This window comes from Lynx rufus, unplaced genomic scaffold (genome assembly GCF_022079265.1).
Source record: "Lynx rufus isolate CCGP_SWC_20201006 ecotype Redwood Valley unplaced genomic scaffold, mLynRuf1.p SCAF_19, whole genome shotgun sequence".
In the NCBI taxonomy this organism is placed as follows: domain Eukaryota; kingdom Metazoa; phylum Chordata; class Mammalia; order Carnivora; family Felidae; genus Lynx; species Lynx rufus.
Genome location: NW_025814833.1, coordinates 4,921,808 through 4,944,179, shown reverse-complemented (window position 1 = coordinate 4,944,179; position 22,372 = coordinate 4,921,808). Strand labels below are relative to the sequence as shown.

The 22,372-nt window shown below is 41.7% G+C and overlaps 1 protein-coding gene across 1 annotated transcript in view; it reads left to right on the top strand.

Annotated features, from left to right (window-relative positions):
* Positions 1-22,372, top strand: part of COL4A6 (collagen type IV alpha 6 chain) — a 295,437-nt gene that overhangs the window by 121,310 nt on the left and 151,755 nt on the right. Inside the window, exon 3 of the mRNA XM_047082051.1 lies at positions 10,636-10,716. Coding sequence (XP_046938007.1) covers positions 10,636-10,716 — 81 coding nt within the window. The remainder of the gene's footprint in view (positions 1-10,635; positions 10,717-22,372) is intronic.

The following is a 22,372-nucleotide window of genomic DNA, read 5'->3' as shown; positions in this document are numbered from 1 at the left end:
ATGAATAAAGCTCTATGGACAATTCCTATACAAGTTGTATTCAATGTTTTTGTCATCATATCCCCAATACCTAGCATAGTGCCTGGCACTCAATAAATATTCGTTGAATGAATGAATAAATCTAATCCTCACAATGTTAGTTATAATTCTACTTTCCTTCCTGCTTTGGATATTAGAATGGAAGTAAGAGTGACTTGATTACAGAAACTTGAATACCGTCTCAGTTTTCTGAAAAGTAACTTGCAGAGTTTGTACTAACAATTACTTCAACACACCTCACAACCAAACTTGTTGCACAAGTGTGTGATGTCATGTGCCACTCATAGGATTTCCCAATAAAATCAAGGATGCACAGTTATATTTAAATTTCCCAATAAACAACAAACAGGTTTTTAGTATAAGTGTGTCCCGAATATTGCATGGAACACATTTATGTTAATTTGGGACACACTTACAATAAAAAGTTTTTCCCTTTTTTTTCTGAAATTCAAATTTAACTCAGCATCCTGCATTTTTATTTGCTAAATCTGGTCACCCTAACTATGTGTGAACTGTGGAGCCTTGTGTCCTTAGGCCCTTTCCAGCCTTAATGCTCAAAGATGCCTCACCTGCTTCCAGTGACTGGCCCTAGGAAATGCTGTTCTTTCATAGCCGCTCAGTCAGTAGTTCCTGGCAAGGGAAAGGGAGGCATCTATTTTAAGAACATTATGGGCAACATTTAGTTTGTCTATTTGTGTGTTAAGCGTTTGCTTGGCAAATTCATTTGACGGTCTAACTGAGCAGTACATCCCCTCAGGCCCTGGTTCATTCTGGCTGGCTCCGGCTTTTTCAAGTGAAATCCATCATGGCTGTTTTCCTCCCTACCCCTATCCCAACCCCGTCCCCATCAGTTGTGTTTGTGAATGTGTGTGAACACAGACACGTGTTGGAGGGAACTGCCTTCCTGAACTACTCAGTAATGTCTGGTGTCAGCTTCATCCTTAAAATAAAGTGTGGGTGACAAGTTCCACCTGGTAGGGAGCCAGCTCCCACAGATCACTTCCTTCTTTCCCCAGAGCTTTTCATTCATAAAGTCAGAGGGAGTTGTTCTTAAAAGGCAAATGCACATTAAATATGGGACAAAATTCAGGTTGGTTTAGGGGTGCCTGGGTGGCTCAGTCGGTTGAGTGTCTGACTCTCAATTCCAGCTCAGGTCATGATCTCACGGTTCATGAGTTCGAATCCCACACTGGACTCTGTGCTGTCAATGTGGAGCCTGCTTCAGATTCGCTTTCTCTCCCTTTCTCTCTGCCCCTCCCCCATGCTCTCTCTCTGTGTCTCAAACTAAATAAATAAGCTTAAAAAAAAGATTCAGCTTGGTTTAGTGTGTGTATATGTTTAGACTTCAATGAACAGGTTTGGTTTTAAAATTGCTCAAAGTAAAGCCAGACTTTCTGTATTATTAGCATAAAGTTCAGAAACCTAGGCAGGTGTTTAAGGGGTCTGGTTTGGTGGATGAATACTAGCCACAATCATGAATGTGGCCCCAGGAATAGGTCTGATCCAGCCAAAGAGGCCTCGCTGGGTTTCCAGGCCCTGAGATGACCCACAACTGGTAAAATGGCACTTCAGCATCTTATATCACTTTTCCCCTTTTAGAAGTTTAGCTGTGCACTGAGATACGAAGCCCTGGCCTTGAGTCTTCACTTTGTAATTTAACTAGCAAGTGACACCAACTCTCTGAGATTTAGGTTTGTTTTGTTTTATTTTTTTAATCTGAAAAATGGACATATAAAAATTCTTCTTTTGTATGTTTCAAAAGTATCTATGAGAATCATATATGAAGGTTGTTTAGAAAGTGTAGAAATGGTACAAGTAATATTGTAAGATCAGTAAACTAATGTTGGTAAAGGATGCAAAAGAAGAAAAAGGGCACCTCTCTTGACCCTTATTTTTCTTTCCCTGACTCCTCAATTTCAGGGTAATTCTTGGAACTAGTGGCAGTGGGTCTGATGGAAAAAAAAAACAAGAGGCAGAGAGGATACCTGGGTTCTTATGCCAACCCTGACACTGAACTTCCTATACTGAGGAAGTCATTAACAGCTGAGTTGTCATTTCCTCATCTTGAAAATGGAAAACACAGGCGCCTGGGTGGCTCAGTCAGTTAAGCATCCGACTCTTGGTTTCGGCTCAAGTCATGATCTCATGGTGCATGAGTTTGAGCCCCACATCGGGCTTTGTGCAACAGTGCAGAGCCTGCTTGGGATTCTCTCCCTCCCCCCTCTGCTCCTTTCTCTCTCTCTCTCTCTCTGTCTCTCTCTCTCAAAATAAATACACTTAAAAGTAAAAAAAAAAAAAAAGAAAATGCAAATCAGTCATTGAGTGGACACCTATTAGGTACAGCAGGCACAGTACTAGATATTGTAACTATAAATAATACCAGCTAACATACATTGAGCATACTATATCTGGCAAGCATTTTGTTAGGGGCATTATCTCTAACCTCATGAAATCCTATGAAGTAAAATATTACCCGTTTTAGAGTTGACGAAATTGAGGCTTAAAGGGTTGGTTTGAATTGATTTGCCTTACGGTGAATAAACCAGTCTTCAATCTCAGGAGAACTTACTGTCTAGGAGGGTAGTTGTAGATATAAAAAAATCATTGTAGGGCACTTGCATGGCTCAGTTGGTTAAGTGTCCAACGTCACCTCAGATCATGATCTCACAGTTCATGGATTGGAGCCCCACGTCATGCTCTGTGCTGACAGCTTGGAGCATGGAGCCTGCTTCAGATTCTGTCTCCCTCTTTCTGCCCCTCCCCCTCACACTCTGACTCTCTCTGTTTGTCTCTGTCTCTCAAAAGTAAATTTCAAAAAAATTTAAAAAATTCAGGGGCATCTGGGTGGCTCAGTCGGTTAAACGTCCGATTTCAGCTCAGGTCATGATTTCATGGTTTGTGGGTTCGAGGCCTGTATCAGGCTCTATGCTGACAGCTCAGAGCCTGGAGCCTGTTTCAGATTCTGTGTCTCCGTCTCTCCTGCCCTGCTCATGCTCTGTCCCTCTCTCTCTCAAAAATAAATAAAACGTTTTTTAAAAACATTAAAAATTTTAAGAAATCATTGTAATATTGTATATGGGTTTATGTTTCTACACATATCTGTACATCCAAAATACCCATTTCAGACTTATGGTAGGAAATCAAATGAGATTTGGTGTGAAAGGTGTTTTGAAGAAACCCGGAGTCATCAAAACAGAAGAGTTCTGTTATGTTGTATGAAACCAGGATTGAGCAACCATTTCAACCATTTACTGAGCTACTTCAGCAAGTATTTATTATATTCCAAGGTGCATCTGAGTTTGCACTATGTAGAGTATTAACAGGCCCCAGCCTCTTTACAACACCACCTCTTCTATCTTCCAAAATCTGGTCACAATTCTAAAATCCACACATTGTTTCAACTTCATCAGGATCAATCATCCATTGATTCTACTACCTTCTTCACTGCCTGTTACCCACCGCCTGCCTGTACTCACTTCCCTCCTTAGGAAGCCTCAATCCTTTTTACCACATAGCTTTACCACGTACCTTTGAATCCCTTGCCGTTCTTTTCCTTTATCACGCTCCCCTAGCAGAAACCAACTTTGATTATCTCTGATTCTTCTGCTAATGTGCATCTGTACCCACCTGGCTGAACAAGGCTAGAGAAAACATCATGGCGTTGATAGCTGATGTTCCTTTAAGTTCATGACCACTAACCTCAAGTGGGCCCTTTACTACAGTTTGTCATTCTTTCTCTACATTTGCTCCCTTGGTACTATCATCTAGTCTTGTATGTACATACCAGTGGTGGCAGAAATGGTGCTCACCAAATAATCCCTGTTCTCTCCTAGTTTCCATGATGTTAGGTCATCTGCTCTGTCTAGTTCTTTCAAAGGGGAATATGAGCACAGTGGGGAGAAACTATTAGCATCTGAGGTAGTAGAGTTGCTAGACATAGGCATCTTGGAAATTCAAATCACGTTTGGAAAGAAACCACTAAAGAGACCTGCCTATCCCTCATTGAATCATGACATGAACAAAAAATAAACCTCAGTTGCATTAAACCACTGAGATTTGGGTTTTTTTTACTACAACATAGTGGAGTCATTACTGACTAAAGTACCATGTGTACATGTCTAAGCTAGCCATGCTCCCTGGGACTCCAGATTCCATAGCCAGCTAGCTAGCTGATTTCTCCATTTAGATGTCTAATAGATATCTCAAAACCAAAATTCTTGATGCCCATGAAGGCCACCTCCTCCAACAGGAGATGTCACTCCTGTGCTCAAAACCATTCTTTTTAAAACGTTTTTATTTAAATTTCAGTTAGCTGGGGCACCTAGGTGGTTCAGTTTGTTAAGCATCTGACTCTTGACTTTGGCTCAGGTCATGATATCACAGTTCGTGAGTTCAAGCCTGGCATCGGGCTCCATGCTGACAGCGCAGAGCCTGCTTGGGATTCTCTCTCTCCCCTCTCTGCCCTCTCTGCCATATTCTGTGTGTGTGTGTGTCTCTGTCTCTCTGTCTCTCTCTGTCTCTCTGTCTCTGTCTCTGTCTCTGTCTCTCTCTCTTGAGCACAAGCAAGGGAGGGGCAGGTAGAGTGGGAGACACAGAATCCCAAGCAGGCTCCAAGCTATCAGCATAGAGCCTATGACCTGAGCTGAAGTTGTACATTCAACCAACTGAGGCACCTAGGTGCCCCTCAAAATAAATAAATAAATTTTAAAGAAATAAAATAAAATTCCATCTTTGTCCCAGCAATTAAAAAAATAAACATAAGCAAAAAATAAATAAATTCCAGTTAATTAACATGCAGTGTTATGTTAGTTTCAGGTGTACAATAGAGTAATTCAGCACTTCCATACATCACCAGGTGCTCATCACAAGACCACTCCTGAATCCTCATCACCTATTTCTCCCATCTTCCCCACCCACCTCCCCTGTCCTATCAGTTTGTTCTCTAGAGTTAAGAGTCTGTTTCGTGGTTTGTCTTTCTCTCTCTCTTTTTTCTTTGCTCATTTGTTTCCAAAGGCAAAGTTCTTAGAGTGGTCTCTAAAATCTTTGATGATCTGGCTCCTGCTACATCTCTGACCTCCTCATCATTTCTATTCCCTTTATTCCATTCCAGCACTCTGGCCTCCTTGCTGCTCAGCCAAACATCAAGCATGTTCTCTCATCTACTGCCTTTGCTCTTGCTCTTCCCTTTGCCCGGAACACTCTTACCCCAGATTACTACCTAGCTCTCTCCCTCATTTTCTATAGCAGAGATTCTCAGACTTTACCGTGCAGTAGAAACACCCAAAGTGCTTGTTAAAACACAGATTGCTGGGTCCCACTCTGAAATTTATGATTGATTAGGTCTGGAAGGGGGCAATAATTCACATTTCTAATAAGTTTCCAGGGCTAATGACACTGGCCCAAGGACCATGCTTGAAGAAACACTGTTCTCTGCTCAGAAGTTACCTTATGAGCAAAGCCTTCCCTGACTTTCCTATATACAGTAACAAGCTGACTACAACATTTTGTGTCATTCTTGCCATGCCCTTATTTTCCTCTGTAACACATATGATTGGACAAATATAGATGTAGCATTTGTTTGTTTACTGTTTGTCTTCCCCTCTGGATTGCAAACACCATGACAGCGGGGATTTGGTTTCACCTGTGGCTGTATGATACAGCCTCTAGCTGCCATGTCTAGTGCAGTACCTAGCACATGGTAGATGCTTAATAAACATTTGTTGAATGAATGGTCAAGATAAAATGTTGCACAGCCAGCTTCCTGTGACCTACGCTTCTGGAGGATCTTCTCACAAGAGTAAATCACTTTGGCCAACTGTTCAGCCACTCCAGCTAAGCTAAGCTGCTCTTATATTCTTACATCACATCTCTTGCTTCCTGGTTACCTTTTGCGTCATTGTCATCCCTGCCACCACTCCTGACAGAAAGCACTGGTGATGCCTGGAAAAACATACTGACTTCTGGAAGGGACACTGTGATGTAAATGTCTATTTCAGGAAACCAAAGGGAGAGGGAGAATACCAAGCAGAGCCAGTCTAACACTTGTAACTCCATTGTTGTGAGATCAATTATTTCACAGCCCTTTACCAAGTACCTGCTTATGCAAGGGCTAAAGAGAAGAATAAAACAGAGTTCTATTTCCAGTCTGATGGCAGAACCAAAATGTGTTGTGTCAAATATAGCAAAGAGGAGGGAGTAAAAACTTCTTCCAGAAATTACCGAAAGGCAAAAATTGGTGGTGGTGGTGGGGTGAGGTCTTCACCAAGAAGATGATGTTTGGGCTGGGTTTTGAAGAATGTGTAGAAGTTTGGTTTGTGATGAATGGGGAAAAGGGATAGGGAAGGCATTTTAGACAAAGGAACCAGCATCAGCAAACAGATAGATGTGATACTGGTGATAGATAGATACTGGTGATCTTAAAAATATTTAACAATCAATTATATGCAGACATCAACAATCCAAATGGATGTCTTCACCAAGCTGAGTGGATATCAGCCATAGACAAACTGGCATGGACATATCATTGCATATCACTTGACCCTCAGCTCCAGAGAGCAGTCGAGTGTTACAGGAATGTCAAACAGTGTGGCCCAGCTAATATTAATGTAATAATAATAGCTGACACAAAGTGCTTACTGTGAGCCAGGCACTGTGCTTTGCATGCTTTATCTTCTTGAATCCTCCAGCCAACCCCTATACAGTAGATATTGTTGCCATTTCCATTTCATACTTTAGGTCACTTGTCTAAGGTCAATCCCATCTAGGCTGGGATTTAAGCCTATACAGATTGACTCCAGAGCTTATACACTTAACTAAGGTATACTGCCTCAGGTAATGACTAGATCCTAGGATGCTCTTCTAATACTGTGGGAATATACAAAGAGGTAAAATATATTGATCTTTCTCTTATCAACATTATTGTTTGGTTGAGGAAACAAGACTCTCAATCATGCAACCTAAGAAACATTGCAAGGGCTGTCCCACAGCAACATGTGACACTTGTTCAATAGGCAGAATACTCAGTGCCTGCTGTGTCTTTTTACTGAGCTGGAGTACTCATGGAAGAAATGGAACCTGAATTTGGCCTTGAGGGGTTTTGAATAGTGGGAAGAATATGGAATTAGGATAACAATTGCTAACAGTGTGACATGGACCAAAGTTATTTCCTTCAGAGCTCTTATCTGTAAAATGAGTGGTGTGGCTTAGACTATAGTTCTTAACAGAAATATCCTACCCCTAGGAGGTATTTTGGAAATTGTGAGGGCAGTTTTCGTTGTTAAAATGATTAGGGGGAGGGGGGTGGCTCTTGTAGGAGCCAGGAATGATAGGTGTTCTACACACTACAAAGAATTGTCTTATATCTTTCCCTCCATTTAGAAGACTTCTGGACATTCAGGGAAGTGAAAACTGTTTATAATTTTCTGAGCCTAGAACATAACCACATGCTACATATTGCCATGAGTTGTTTCTTGGTTTTATTATTACTGATTAAAACTACACAGTAAATAGGGGCGTCTGGGTGACTCAGTAGATTAAGTGTCTGACTTCGGCTCAGGTCATGACCTTACAGATTGTGGGTTCAAGCCCCACATCAGGCTCTGTGCTGACAGCTCAGGGCCTGGAGCCCGTTTTGGATTCTGTGTCTCCCTCTCTCTCTGCCCCTCCCCCACTTATGCTCTGTCTCTGTCTCTCTCTCTCTCTCAAAAATATATAAACATAAAAAAATTTTTTATATTAAAAAAACCTTCACAGTAAATAAAGGAAATATTGAACTTTTTCCCCCAGAACTTTACCAGGAGTTATTCACCATTTCAGAGAATTACCATAGTAATAGCAACACTATTCATCGTACTTGAGTCACCAATACCACATCCCAGTGTCATTCTGCTTCAGCAAGCTGTCCCATTCATAGTGATTCTGCACTGAGCTGCTAGCCTCTGACAACTTCATTCCATCTTCTAATATAGTGATGTATGAGCATTTACATATTGGAATATATATTGTTTCATTATAAATGGCTTTTGTTTTTGCTTTGCAATACAATTATGGCATAATATGTGCTTTTTAAAGTATTGCTTACATCTTTATTATAACTTATTCCTATGCATTTTTTTTCAAGATGCCAAGAAAGAATAATATACATTCACAATAAAAAAAATGGTGTGCCAGTCTGATAGAATTAAGAATGGCTGTACTGGATGATCTCTCAGGGCCTTTCCAGTTCTAATTTTCTGCGGATGTAGGGAGGGGTTGGGTTTTGAGAGGAATCCAGAGAGAATTCCAGGATGGGAATGACACTAGTGATGTGGTCTGGTTGAGAAGGAGTTGGAGTATCCCCAGACAAGCCAGGATAGGGAAGAAACTTCCTCAGAGCCTGGTCTTGTCATGTTCCCTGGAAACAACTCCTTTCATTCCTCCCCCCTCACTGTAATTGAAGACTCCTGGGGGATCTGCCAGGGCCAGAATTACAGGAAATTGCCTTGTGGCCAGTGGGCCTTCTCTAGTTACTTTCCCCAGTGACAGAGGGCAGTGATGGCTTCCTGTCTGTTAGCTGGATGTCTTTGCCTCCTTGTTCAGCCAAGTTCCCAAGAAACCTTAGCTTCTGTTCCTTACATTTTTATTCAGTGCCTGTTAATAGGATTTTATCCTCTATGTTCTCCAGCTCCGTTGCTTTAGGCCTCCTTGCTCTATGCTAGTAATCTTGAAAGTTTTGGTCCATGATAGGCAAATTTTATGGGACACCAAAAAGGCATTGTTTGGAAGTAGGCCACAGCTCCAAATGGATACCACTTCAACTTTGGCAATGCCTGGTGAGTCCTCTCCCTTAAAGAGGATGACTTTTATCATTTAGTAATATAATTGCTCTTCTTCCTAATTATATGTGCTCATTGAAGATTACTTGTAAAATACAGAAGTATATGTAGAAGCAAATGCAAATTATCCACTATCCCAAGGAATATAGTACTCAACATTAGGCAAAGGTGACAGCATGGGTGAAGGTTAAATTCAGAGCTGGTCTGTCTCTCTGTTCTCTATCCTATGCCTGCCCCCTGCTTCCTCCTCCCACAGCACCTCTTGATCTCACCCTTATGAATACTTGCCTGTCCTATATACCATAAAATGGAGGGCAAACTGGAAAGTGTACAATAGCACTTACCATGTCAAAGGCATATAAGAGAGATAAAATATCTCATATCAAGAAGGTGTTTGGAATCTAAAATAGCAATATTTTGTCATAGCTCTGCCATCACTACCTTATTACCGAGGTGTTGTGGTGATAAAGTGTTGTGGGAATGTCTAAAGAGATAAGAGACCATCTGCGAAATTCACAGTGCTCCCTGGGGATTAGGAAAAGACTCACAGTACAAAGAGGCAAGAATGATTAAGTATGAGACTGGCTCATAAATATGCCCTTCTCTTTTGAAAAAAAATAGCCAATATTAAATAAAAAAGTTGGATGATACTAAATCCACCCTAGAGATAAAGTTCTTGTTATAGATAATAGTTAGAATTTATGTTTTGCTCTTTTTTCCCAAGGTGGATAGGGTCAGAATGGCATTTTTCTCATTTTTGAGCCCTTGCATTGAGGCTCTGGTACACAGAGGACTTAGAAAACTCTAAGACATAAGGGTTAAGGTCAAGGCTTTTTAGTTAGTCAGATATGGGTTCAAATCCCAGCTCCATTCATATGGTCATCAAAACTTCCTATGTGCCATCCACTCTTGTAGACACTGGGGATATAACATCAGACAATATAGATAAGGCTGTTACTTACATGCAGCTTACATTCTAGTGGGGGGAGAGGGGATGTTAATGTTGAAAGGATAGCATAGTAATGTGATGGAAGTAATAGGGCTGCCTTAGGTTGAGTAGTCAGGAAAAGTCTTTCTGAGAATAGACAATTGAACTAAGACCTGGATGATGAAAAGAGGCCAGCAATAAAAAGCATCTAGAAGAGCATTCCAGGCAGAAGTAACAGCAAGGGCAAAGGCCCTGAGGCAGGAACAGGCTTAAGCTTTTATAGAATGAATACCAGTGTGATTGAAGAAGAGTGAGCCAGGGAAAGAGTGAAAAGGTGAGGTTAGACAGGGTCAGTACATGTCAGGTCATGCAGCGGCTTTGTAGAAATTGAGCTAGTAATAATAATAATAATCATAGTAAGGCAAATAAGAAAGAAGGAAATTGAACACTTTGGGGTATACTGTATGGTACCAACTGAGGAATTTGGATCTCACTGGGCACAGGACTGTTACTGTAAGGTCTGAATGATGTGTTGCAAATAGAGCCTGAGGAGAAAAATTCCAAGAGCAGAGTACAGGGTGGCCATTTTTATCTATCATTACATTTCTAGACCTTGAATTTCTCTCCAGTTCTCTGCTACAGCTACTGCTTTCTCACTGAACACAAATACACAAGTCCAGTATGACTCAACATTACCATCAAATGAGATGATTAAGCCACTCTAAATTTACTTGGTTAGGAGGAGGGTGGCTAAGGGTTAGGTTCCCTGGGGCTACATTGCTTCTTGGTTCACATAGTTTACTAACTTTTCTCTCTCTCTCTCTCTCTCTCTCTCTCTCTCTTTTTTTTTAATAGGGAGAGAAGTCTTATGGAAAGCCATGTGGAGGCCAAGACTGCAGTGGAGGCTGTAAATGCTTTCCTGAGAAAGGAGCGAGAGTAAGTTGCTTCTTCCATTGCTGAAAGACACATAGTCAGAGGAATTTTGACTTGAAGTGTGTGTGTTTTCTTTAGAATTAGGCTGCTTAGAATTTACTCTTATGACTTCATCAAACAAGAAAAGTGATGAGGACCAGCTGGAAGGAGCTTTGCTAGCCAACTGAGAGGCAGAACTAGATTGGTCAAAGTCCCTGAGGGACCAGGAAGAGGTTTCCTTCATTGACTTAATGCCAAGGTTTCCTCAAGGTTTCATCTGAAGTACTTCCAAAAGCCAATTTGGTGGTGAAGAACCAGATTATGTTTGTAGATATACATAAATTTTCATAGCTCATTAAAAATTTTTTGTATTATTTTTTACTTTAGACAGAGAGAGTGCCAAGTGGGAGAGAGAAGCAGAGGGAGAGAGGGAGAGAATCTCAAGTAGGCTCCACGCTCAGCATGGAGCCCAACATGGGGATTGATCTCATGATCTCATAACTGTGAGATCATGACCCGAGCCGAAATCAAGAGTCAGACACTCAACCCACTGAGCCACCCAGGCACTCCTCATAGCTCATTTGTATCAACTTGGTTCTTCTCTCTGGGAAACAAGTGGTCCAATTGTTATCTACAGACTAGGGATGTGACTCATCAAAAATCAAGGGTTTACAGGGTAGCCTTAACATCCAAAAATATGGATGACTATTGCACACAAAGAATGATTTATTGATATTACATTAAAACTTAGGATTTGTTTAAAAGCATGATGTGATGTATTCAGTGTCTTGTTCCTTATTAGCAAGGCACAGTTCAAACAGTGCAGATTGCAATGAGCACAGTGCATTGGCACAGCATTTCCATCAGTCCCTGTATATGCATATGGGAAGCATTACTCCAGATAATTTGTACCTATACTTCTCACAGAACAAACCTACATCTTTAGCGCGACTCATAAAAAAAAGCATTTGAGGGGGTTCAATCTTGAAAAAATAAAATAGAATCTATGCTTCTGGGATTTATGGCCACCGTTTAGAATTCATATCTTCTGACTTACCGCATTGTGTCTGTAATCTCATCACACTCAAGCCTAAGAGCTTCCGCTGTCAAAGAGAGGTAGCATAAATAGGTCAACCAAATCCTCAAAACATAGCCAAACAGGGAACAGAGTGACCACTCCACCTTCTCTTTCGTTATCTTCCATTTAGAGTAAAGTGAAATATCAAACTATGCCAGAATTTGAAGGAAGAGAAAAAGCTGTCTCCTCATCAAAAGGGACAACAAGATCCATTATACATTAAAGGCATTGACTTAGAGAATCCTAAAATATCAGAAAGAGAAAGTATCTTAGTGAGCTTCTCATCTTATCCACCGATTGTACAGAGGAAGCAGAGTCTGAGAAGGAAAATGACTTCCTGGGGTCACACAGCAAATTGATGACAGATTCATACTATTACCTGGGTCCTTTGATTTCTTGCCTATTTACTTTTACCCACTGGTGCCTTCCAGAGAAGTCATGTTCACTGTAGTCACCAGGGCCCATGCCTTTGCCTCTGATCTACAATCAGGATACACTTCAGAAAACAGATAATTCTATAATAAATATATGAATACATTCTCAAGCAGCATGCAAGTGATATAGTCAAAGCAGAAGTCTCCTTTGAGACTCTAGTCCCTCTATTGTCTTCCTTGTCTTTCCCTGTACACAATCAGAGATATGTAGAAATATGAATAAAACTAGTTTCATTTTCTGTATTTTTTCCCCAAACCCCATCCTAAGTATATATTCTGTGCCTTGTTTAGTTTTTGGATTTTTTAGCCATTTAATATGTTTTATTTTTAGAAAAACACTTTTTTTAAGGTTTATTTTATTTATTTTGGGAGAGAAATAGAGCGTGTATGAGTGTGGAAGGGGCATAGAGAGAGGGGGAAAGAATCCCAAGAAGGTTACATGCTGTCAGCATGGAGCCTGACACAGGACTCGAACTAACGAACTGTGAGATCATGACCTGAGCTGAAATCAAGAGTCAGCCGCTTAACCAACAGAGCCACCCAGGCACCCTGCCATTTGATATGTTCTTAAGATCTTTTTCCCTATCCCTTAGTTTAACCCAGCCATTCATTCCCCTTTTGGTGAACACTTAGGTTTTTTCCCAAATGTTTGCCATTAAAAAAAAAATGGCAGTGATACAGTGGAAATCCTTGAACAGATCTTGTTCTTATGTCTAGCATAGATACTAAGGATCAGAATTTCCAGATATAAGATAATAGATATTTTTAATTTTCAAAGCTAATGTTTACTTACCCTGTAAAACATTCCAATTTACACTCCCATCAGCATTGTACAAGAGCTCCCACGTTTCTATACCCTTGCCAATACTTGATATTTTTGCTGATATGGGTAAAATCATCCCAATTCCCAGACTGCATGTGATGTTGTGTTATTTGACATACTCATTGAACAAATTTTGTATTTCTTCTGCAAATCTCTTGGATATGTCCTCTACCTACTTTCATCATGGGTGATCCTTATTGACTTACTTTACCTCTGCGAAGGTATAATAAATAAAAATGGCCCAGGTGAAACTGATGAGATTTGAAGTTTGACACAAAAGGGCATTTCCTGGCAGGTTACAGGGGATATAGGAGGTGGTTGGTCAGACCCCACAACCAGGGAACTGAGAAGCAGATCCAGGCTGTTTGTTGGGTTGCAGAGCCTTTAAAAGTAGAAAATCTTTTTTTTAACATTTATTCATTTTTGAGAGACAGAGAGAGACAGAGCGTGAGCAGGGGAGGGGTAAAGAGAGAGAGGGAGACACATAATCCAAAGCAGGCTCCAGGCTCTGAGCTGTCAGCACAGATCCCAATGTGGGGCTTGAACCCACGAACCGTGAGATCGTGACCTGAGCCGAAGTCAGACACTTAACTGACTGAGCCACCCAGGCACCCCAAAAGTAGAAAATCTTCTTATATATCTGAACAGAGGTTAGTCCTACACCAGATACACATGACTAAGGTGACCTCATTGTTTAACCTCTGGCTGAGATTTTGATCTTTGAAGATGGAAGGCAGTGGACTTCCTCAGTATGGAGCTCTCATTTGGGTTCCAAACATCTGGAGCCCTAGTCTGTCTTCTCCTTTGAAAACATGAGTGGTTGAAGGGATGTGGGACTGAGGAAAATAAAATATCACCACAAGGATTTTTTTTCACTATTTAAAAGATTCAGAGTCTGCACAGTTAAACATGGTCCTAAAGTTTATTTGTGAAGTCTGAAGTTGCTGGGAACGTTTGTCAAGGTTATTGAGCCAGACCAAGCTGTATTTCATGAGTTAAGACCAGGGATGTCCTATTTCCCAGATAGATCAGGAGGCCGGTGCACGTGGGGCAGACCCTGTGAACACGGATGCTTGAAGCCGCCTGGGCCACCAGGTCCCTTTTAGTCTTTCCCCCCTACCCTCCTGTGTTCCCAGGGCCAAGCAGGATTGTTTAAACTGGCCCCAGCACTGTTGACCCTGCAGGGCAGCCTCTTGGTACCCCTTTTGTGCAGATGTCAGAAAGATTTGAGACTGTTTTCCTTAGCCGAGCAGCGGGCCCCATTCGGATTTCAAGCTGTTCCTCTCGAGCTCGGTGAGCTGGGAGGGGAACAGAACACTGGGTCACCCCTGAGATATGCTGCAGCCCTTGGCTCTCCCGTCTTCTGCCTTGGGGAAACATCAAGCACATAGCTTGCCAGGCAGCGTGTACTTTTCCTTTGCCAGAGGCCTCTTGAACTGACTAGGACATTTACACAACACCTAGCACTCCTGCACACAACTGCAATCCAACCCGTTTCTGGCTTATGCTCTCTCAAACTGCCTTCTTGAAACTTTGCCCTGCCTGGTAACAGCCTCTGGCTAGCATTGCTGCACTGCTCTGTATGTTTCCAAAGCATCTTCTCCCAGGGTCCGTATGAGCTCCATGCAACAAGTAAAGAAACTGATAAGTGATTTTGCCCAAGCTCCCTAGCCTGTTAGTGGCTAAACTTTATTTAGCCTACGTTAGGAGAACAGCGACTTTATAAAATGGCACCCCTGCTAATGTTAAAGAAAGGGAGGGGCACCTGGGTGGCTCAGTCAGTTAAGTGTCAGAGCTCAGGTCAGGATCTCAAGGTTCGTGGGTTGGAGCCCTGTGTCGGGCTCTGTGCTGACAGCTCAGAGTCTGTAGCCTGCTTTGGATTCTGTGTCTCCCTCTTTCTCTGCCTCTCCCCCACTCCTGCTCTGTCTTGCTCTCTCTCAAAAATAAATAAACATTGAAAAAATAAGAAAGGATATTTTCCCCCCAGACATTGCAATTTGGACTTACTATTTGACTTTCAGTTTCCTGTCTCGGGGATATGTTTTATTTTATGGGAGAACTGTTCTTTGGACTTTTTCTCTTCCCTAGTATTTTTTTTTTTTACGTTAGATTGAACAAAATATATCAGTTTTCCATTTTCATCTCTTCCCAAGTCTTCCCTACTGGATTTGCAAGCTACCTCTGCTTTGTTTTTCCATCGGCGTGTTTGTCTGAATCGGGAACAGGTGGGACTGTTCTGTTCTGAGCCTGTTATTCCTTAATAGTATTGCAGGGGCACCTGGGTGGCTCAGTTGGTTAAGCTTCTGACTTTGTCTCAGGTCGTGATCTCAAGGTCCGTGGGTTTGAGCCCTGCATAGGGCTCTGTGCTGACAGCTCAGAACCTGGAACCTGCTTCAGGTTTTGTGTCTCCCTCTCTCTCTGACCCTGTCCCGCTTGTGCTCTCTCTCTCTCTCTCTGAAAAATAAACATTAAAAAATTTTAATATTTCAGAATTTTCCCTGTTTTAACAGTGTTCTGGCATTTATATATCACATTGAGCTCCTAATTATCCATGCCATCTAAAGGAACATTATCATAGATTATTCCAAGCCACAGGGAATATTTGGATTCCTCCCAACCCCGATAAGGGCTGTGTGCCCCTGTTTTTCGACTATGTCCTAGCTAGAGAGTTACGCGTGAAACAGCACAGATTTCTTAAATCCTCATCTCATGCCTGCATCCTGCTGCTTCTCTGTCAGAAACTGTGTGTTTCCCATGAATTCCAGGACCAGATGCATTAACCACTAAGTTTTTGTTTTGTCTTGTTTTGTTTTTGTTTTTGTTTTTGTTTTTGTTTTTGTTTTTACTCTCCTCCTGCAAACAGCTGGCGTTCCCTGTGTCAGCTGCCTGGTTCCATGGCTACCAAGAGGCCTCTCCATTGGCTCCTGATTTAGGCAATGTTTATGTGCATCTTTCCCTTCTCCCTATGTACCCACCCCCCCACACCCCTGTGCAGACCAACCACTGCCACACACACCAATGTCCTTATCCTCTAATTGCTCCACAGTCAGAGCTCATATTGCACATGACCTCCTTGGGTGGCCAGGCCTTGCTCCAGCTGCCTGCACTCAAGCTTCTTGCCTTCATTGCCCCACCTACTCTTCAGCCCTCCACGGGCTGGCCTCACTGGAAACACTGGTCACCAGTAACCTGCTTGCTGCCAAACCCAAAGAACATTTTTCATTTTTAAAAAAATCTTCCTTCACTTCTCTACCGCACGAGATACCTTCTTCTTTCCTGAAACTCTCTGTTCCCTTGGATTTCATAATGTTCTCTCCTAGTTTTTTCCCTACAATTTGGGACTCCCCAGGGTTTTGTCCTCAGCCTAGTTCTCTTCTCGCTGTAGGCCTCTCCCAAAGTAGTTTCATATATGCCAGGGATTTCCACTCCCACCAATACAATGATAAATATTAAATCTGTATCTTTCGCTCAGACCTTTTTCCTTAGCTTCAGGTCAGCACAGTCAATTTCTGCTTGGATTTCTACTTGCACCACAACCATACCTCATACAGAATTCAACTATCAATCCCCACCAGACATGTCCCTTTCTAAGTCTTAGCTATGTCTTCTCTATCTCAGCAAATGGCACCACCAAGCACTTTATTTGCTCAAGCCAGAAACCTGGGAATTGTTTTTTCTTTTCTTCACTACCACCTCCAATTCATCTTCACATTCTGCCCACATCTTCCTAAACAAAGCCCAAATTCATCCGCTCTTCTCCATACCTGTCTGTCCACTCCAGACCTATATAATGTCTTGTCTGAATTACCCTAATAGCCTCCAGACTGGTCTCTGAATCACCAGTCTCACTCTTTTCCATTCATTTGCCACTCTGCTATCATAATCTTTCCAAAACATAAATATGATCATGAAACTCTTGCTCAAAATCCTTCAGTGGCTCCCCATAGATCTCACAATAAAATCTTAGTTCTAGTAGGGCTTACAAAGTCCTATGTGGCCTGGAACTTCACTGCTTCTCCAACATTATCTCTCGTTGGAGCCTCCTCCTTCGGAAAACAAAGCCAGGACATACACATGAGCTGAACTCTTTATAGTTCACACAACCTGCTGTTATTTCATAGGATCTAGGGTTTCTACCTGCTATTCCATTTCCATGTACTCTCCTTCCACTAGCTCTACCCTCTCTCTGCTGACTTGCTTCTATTTACCCATTCTTTAAAACCTTACACAGGCTTTAGAACCTCCTCATGAAGCTTTCCACCATATGCAAGGCTGAGGTTATCTACGTTCTCTTCATTCCCTTCATGCTGAACACAGCAATCTATATTGACTTGTCTGCCCTCCCCTATATTATGAATTCCTAAAGGACAGACACTGGGTTATTTTAGACTCCGAAGGGGCAGTAGGCACTACAAACAGTTTCATGAATGACTGGCCAACTGTCCAACCAATTTGGTGAGTATGGGTCTAGCCCTACTCTCCACATCCTGGGTTGGCCATGAAGTTGCCATGAAGCAGATGAGAATGCGCTGTCTAGGGAGGAATCCCTCCTGCTAAAAGAAGGCAAGGAGCCAGGGCAGTCATTTCCATATCATTTTTAGATCCCGTTAGCCATAAGGGCCCCAGCTCTTTTCCACTCTGGTTCCTATAGCTTGCTTTGGGATTCTGTTCTACCTAACTCCTCAGAATTTTTGACCCTGACCTCTTTTTTTGTCTGATTGCTTTTTAATCTGTGCCTGCCAAGGCAAGGGACTTGGCAGAATGCTTTTATTTTGCTACCAGCAATTGGTCCTTCCTCCAAGATGAGGACATTCTTGAATAATTGTGAGTCAAAGATAATCACAGACTTTCTTTTTGACATTGATTGCATTCTCCTCTCCACCAAACCTTTTGCTTAAAGCCTCTTAGCTTTATGCAAAGTTGATGGTCTTCAGTTTCCCTTGTTTTGCTCCCTTGTGGGAGGAGAGGAATAGCCTTTGTGCAGGGAAGTAGCCATTGGGTAGTACTAGGGGGGAGATAAAAAAAATTAAAAGTCTCTGTGTATTTAAATATACCGTAGTTATTTAGATCGAGGATAATTGATGATAATGTTAAAGTGTAGTGTCTCTGAGCTGAATCAAGATGCATTCATAGCCCAGCAGATGTTTGTGGTTATCTTAATCCCTTCTTTGATCATTTTGGGGTAGTGTGGGATTTGTGGAATATATTATCCATACTAGTGAGGGAGGCTTCTGTTAGAAAGGAGCCAAAGAGCTGGAGGAGAAGATAATACACAGCTATGGAATCAAGAGCACCGCTCTAGATATCCAGAGACCCAAGTGCCATGCCTGAGCGTTGCTAACTAGATGACTTTGGGCTGATGCTTCCCCTTCTCAGGGTCTTTGTTTACCTATCAGTAAAATGAAGAGCTTGTGCTGAGTAACCTCAAGATACCCACCAGCTCGGATCATCTAAGTCAGACACTGTTACTGTACTGTACTGTGACAGTTCCTTTCCCCTAAAGTGTCTTCTCGTGCTCTCTAGTGTTGCCGTGAGATTTGGAAGGCAATGTTTGACAGTGTTCTACCATGTGGAGTGATGTCCTGGCAGCTGCCTCTGATGTAAATCACTTGCTGTGGCTTTTTACTGCTGGTGCTGGAAGCTCCGAACAGGTGAAGTTGCACTCCTGCAGGAATGTGCAGTCCTCCCCCTCCTTGGTCATCTGACTGGTGTGACTTGAAAAGTATCACAGGGCTATCTCCTCACCATCCACACCCCCCAAATATCTTCCCTGCCTTGCCTGGGAATCACTCTTCTTACAGTTATGGCTTCATAGACCCACTGTTTAGGTTAATTGTTGCTCTACCCTTGCATTGCTTGAATAAGTTACATAGACTATTCTGACGAGAGGAGGCAGGTGCACACTGTGCACCTGGTGAGGAGTTGTGTGCACAAACCTTTTGAGACCACTTAGTTTTCCTTGGCTTGGCTTGCTAACCAATATGTCAGAGACATTGGATATCAAGCCTTGGGTGAACTTCTTGCATGCCAGTATGTGACATATTCTCTCCTCACGGAGTCTGTCCTCATCTTCCCTTGTCAGCTGTTTACCCCTTTATGAACTTCCTCCTTTCTCCATCCATGCTTCCTCACCTCTTGCTTCAGCATTTCTAGCTGTCCATCCCTCCTTACCATTTGCTCCACTGTGGCCTTCTCACTCAGTTCCTCCCCTCTGCCTTTAGTTCCCTGGGATCATTTCTTGTGGTACCAGTCCTTTTTGTCATCTATCAAAAGGCTTGAGAACTACAGCAGCAGGACATCAGAAAGAGTTGCTATGGGGGTGCCTGGGTGGCTCAGTCAGTTAGGTATCCAACTCTTGATTTTGGGTCAGGTCATGATCTCACGGTTTGTGAGTTCGAGCCCTGTGACAGGCTCTGTGCTGACAGTACAGAGCCTGCTTGGGATTCTCTCTCTCCCTACTCCTTCCTCACTCGTGAACTCTCTAAATAAATAAATAAATAAATAAATAAATAAAACTTAAAAACAAAGGAAGAGTTGCTGTGATGTACTTTATAGATGCATACCCACTTATCCGGAGATTCTAAACCTCAGAGCCTGGATGAGTGGTCTTCAAAATTGGAGGGGGGAGGAGTGCAGTGCATGGAAGTCAGTCCATAAGGGTGTAAATATTACAACTTCCAACTTAAGTTGAGAAAGTCTAGAAAGCAATTAAGATTTGGATTAAGTTATTTAATTTATGTAAAGTGTTTAAAACTGTATGTGGCAGGGGCGCCTGGGGGCTCAGTTGGTTGAGCGTCCGACTTCGACTCAGGTCATGATCTCACAGCTCGTGAGTTTGAGCCCTGCATCAGACTCTGTGCTGACAGCTCGGAGCCTGGAGCCTGCTTCAGATTCTGTGTCTCCCTCTCTCTCTGCCCATAACCCACTCGCATCCTGTCTCTGTCTCTTCAAAAATAAATAAACATTAAAAAAAATTTTAAATTAAAAAAAAAAAACAGTGTGTGGCACACTAAGCACTAGTGTTCGTGTTAGCTATTATTACTGCTATTTTAAGCCTTTCAAATATGTAATACACAGGCACCCTAACCAGGTGGGGGCCTGTCTTCACCTTTCCAGTTGCATATGCTCCATAGGTATTCCAAGAGAAGAGTGGGAGCCCACAAGATAGAAGGGGTGACCCTGGTGCCCTCACATTTTTTCCCTATATGTATACCAGAGATATTGCTATTTCCTGGGGCCCAGTTAAGTGGATTTATGGTTTATATTGTCTAACTCCATTAACCCTCACAAAATGGATAGTTTAAGAAGACTCCTGCAAATAAACCATGTATCGAAGATAATACTAACAACGTAAGCATGTGAAGATGGCAGTGATCACACTTCTACTCCTAGACCGAGTTTTTCCATCAGCTTCATTAAAAGGTTAAAGCTAATTATATCAGACAGGAAGTTGGCAAAAAAGTAATGCAAGAATAATCAAGAAGACTATATAAAATATGGATTTATACCCATTCTCAATAATGAAAATTCTTGTCCTAAGTGTATATAGAATCTTGAAATGTTAGCTAAAAATATAATGAAGCCATCCTGACAAGACATTTGACATGCTATTTATTTCATCTTCTTATATTTTCTATTTATTATGTGTTTCATAATATATATGTGGAGTAGGACATGTATATGATTTAAATAATTATTCATAACATTGTGTGTAATATATAAATATATATTATATTTATATATATTATATATATATATATTATACAGAGAGACAAAGATAAAGAGAAGAAGCATGCTCAAATTTTTTAATCTGAGAAAAGTATGCAATCAGAAAGTTTTGGAGGCCACTGACCTAGACCATATTTACAATAGGTGGGGACCCACAAGCAGAGGCAAAAGAACTTTAAGAGAAAAATAACTATCTTGTTGTCTTTTGCTCTTTCCCTGTAGAATGGCCATGCCACCAACTTTAGAGCTCTACCTTGGCAACTTTATATAAAATAAAGCAATAGGGATATCAAGAGTTGGGAAACGTGAGGCAGTAAAGAAATTTTAAAATCATAAAATTTCAAGCCTAGAAGGTTGGATCCAAGCCCTAAGTGACATATCACAGTTTATAAAAGGCTTTCTCAGCATGCTTGTGAAATCCCTTACCCTCACTCTGAATATGAAGACTTTTAGAAGAAAAAGTTTCAGAGACGTTAAGAGACTTTCCCAAGGTCCTTTGTAAGGAGCATAGCTGGATTCGAAAGAAATATTCCATTCTCCTGCTCAGTGTTCTTTCCGTCATGCCAAATGTCCTCTTAATCCCGTGGCCATAATCAGATGAGCCAATTTTGGCTGGATGGTTGTAAATGGAGGGACACTTGTGGTGGAGAAAATCTGCTAAGACATAGACCAGGTATCAGTAAATGAGTAGTCCTTCCCCACGCCTAGTGAGAAATAACTCCTGTGTGGATAGCATCTGTTTATACTCTTGTGTGGGTTTTAAAATGTTTTCCTAATACTCCTGTCTTTTAAAAGTTAAAGAAATATGGGGTGCCTGGGTGGCTCGGTCGGTTGAGCATCTGACTTTGGCTCAAGTCATGATCTCATGGTTTGTGAGTTCAAGCCCTGCGTTGGGCTCTGTTCTGATAGCTTGGAGCCTGGAGACCGGAGCCTGCTTTGGATTCTATGTTTCCCTCTCTCTCTGCCGCCCTTCCTTCTCCTCCTCTCTCTCTCTCTCTCTCTCTCTCTCTGTCTCTCTCTCTCTCAAAAATAAACATTAAAAAATGTGTTTAATAAAATAATTTTAAAAAGTAAAATAAAAGTTAAAGAAATAAAACATATGCATAAGGAAAGCCTGGATTTCATCTGTGACTACACGTTTTGCCAGGAGGAATCATGTCAGTCTTTATAGTTCTGGTGTAGGTCCCTCCCTCTATGTAGGCCACTCATTGTACGGAAGTTCACTGCAATGGAGTTAGAAATGTATGTAGATGAAATTACCAAGAATATATCAGGGAAGTAATTTGGTGTCTATTCTTAGAAGCCTTGTCTTAATGTAAGTCTTGCAAGAATGTTCGAGAAAATTAATTGCATGGCATCTCTCTTAAGCTATAGCAGAAGTGGATGGGAAAAAAATGTGCACTGCTTTGCAGAAATTTGCTTCACTGTCGTCTGTTCAAAAGAGCTTTTATTTTAACAAATGGGGCACATAGCCATTTGTTTAATGACTACCTTTATTTATAGAGGTAGAAGTCCTAGACTATGTTCTGTATTTTGTTTTCCTCACTGTGTTGTGTGAGGCTCAAGCCCATTAGACAAGATTTAAGAAAGCACTCTGGGGGCTAAATATTGGTGCAG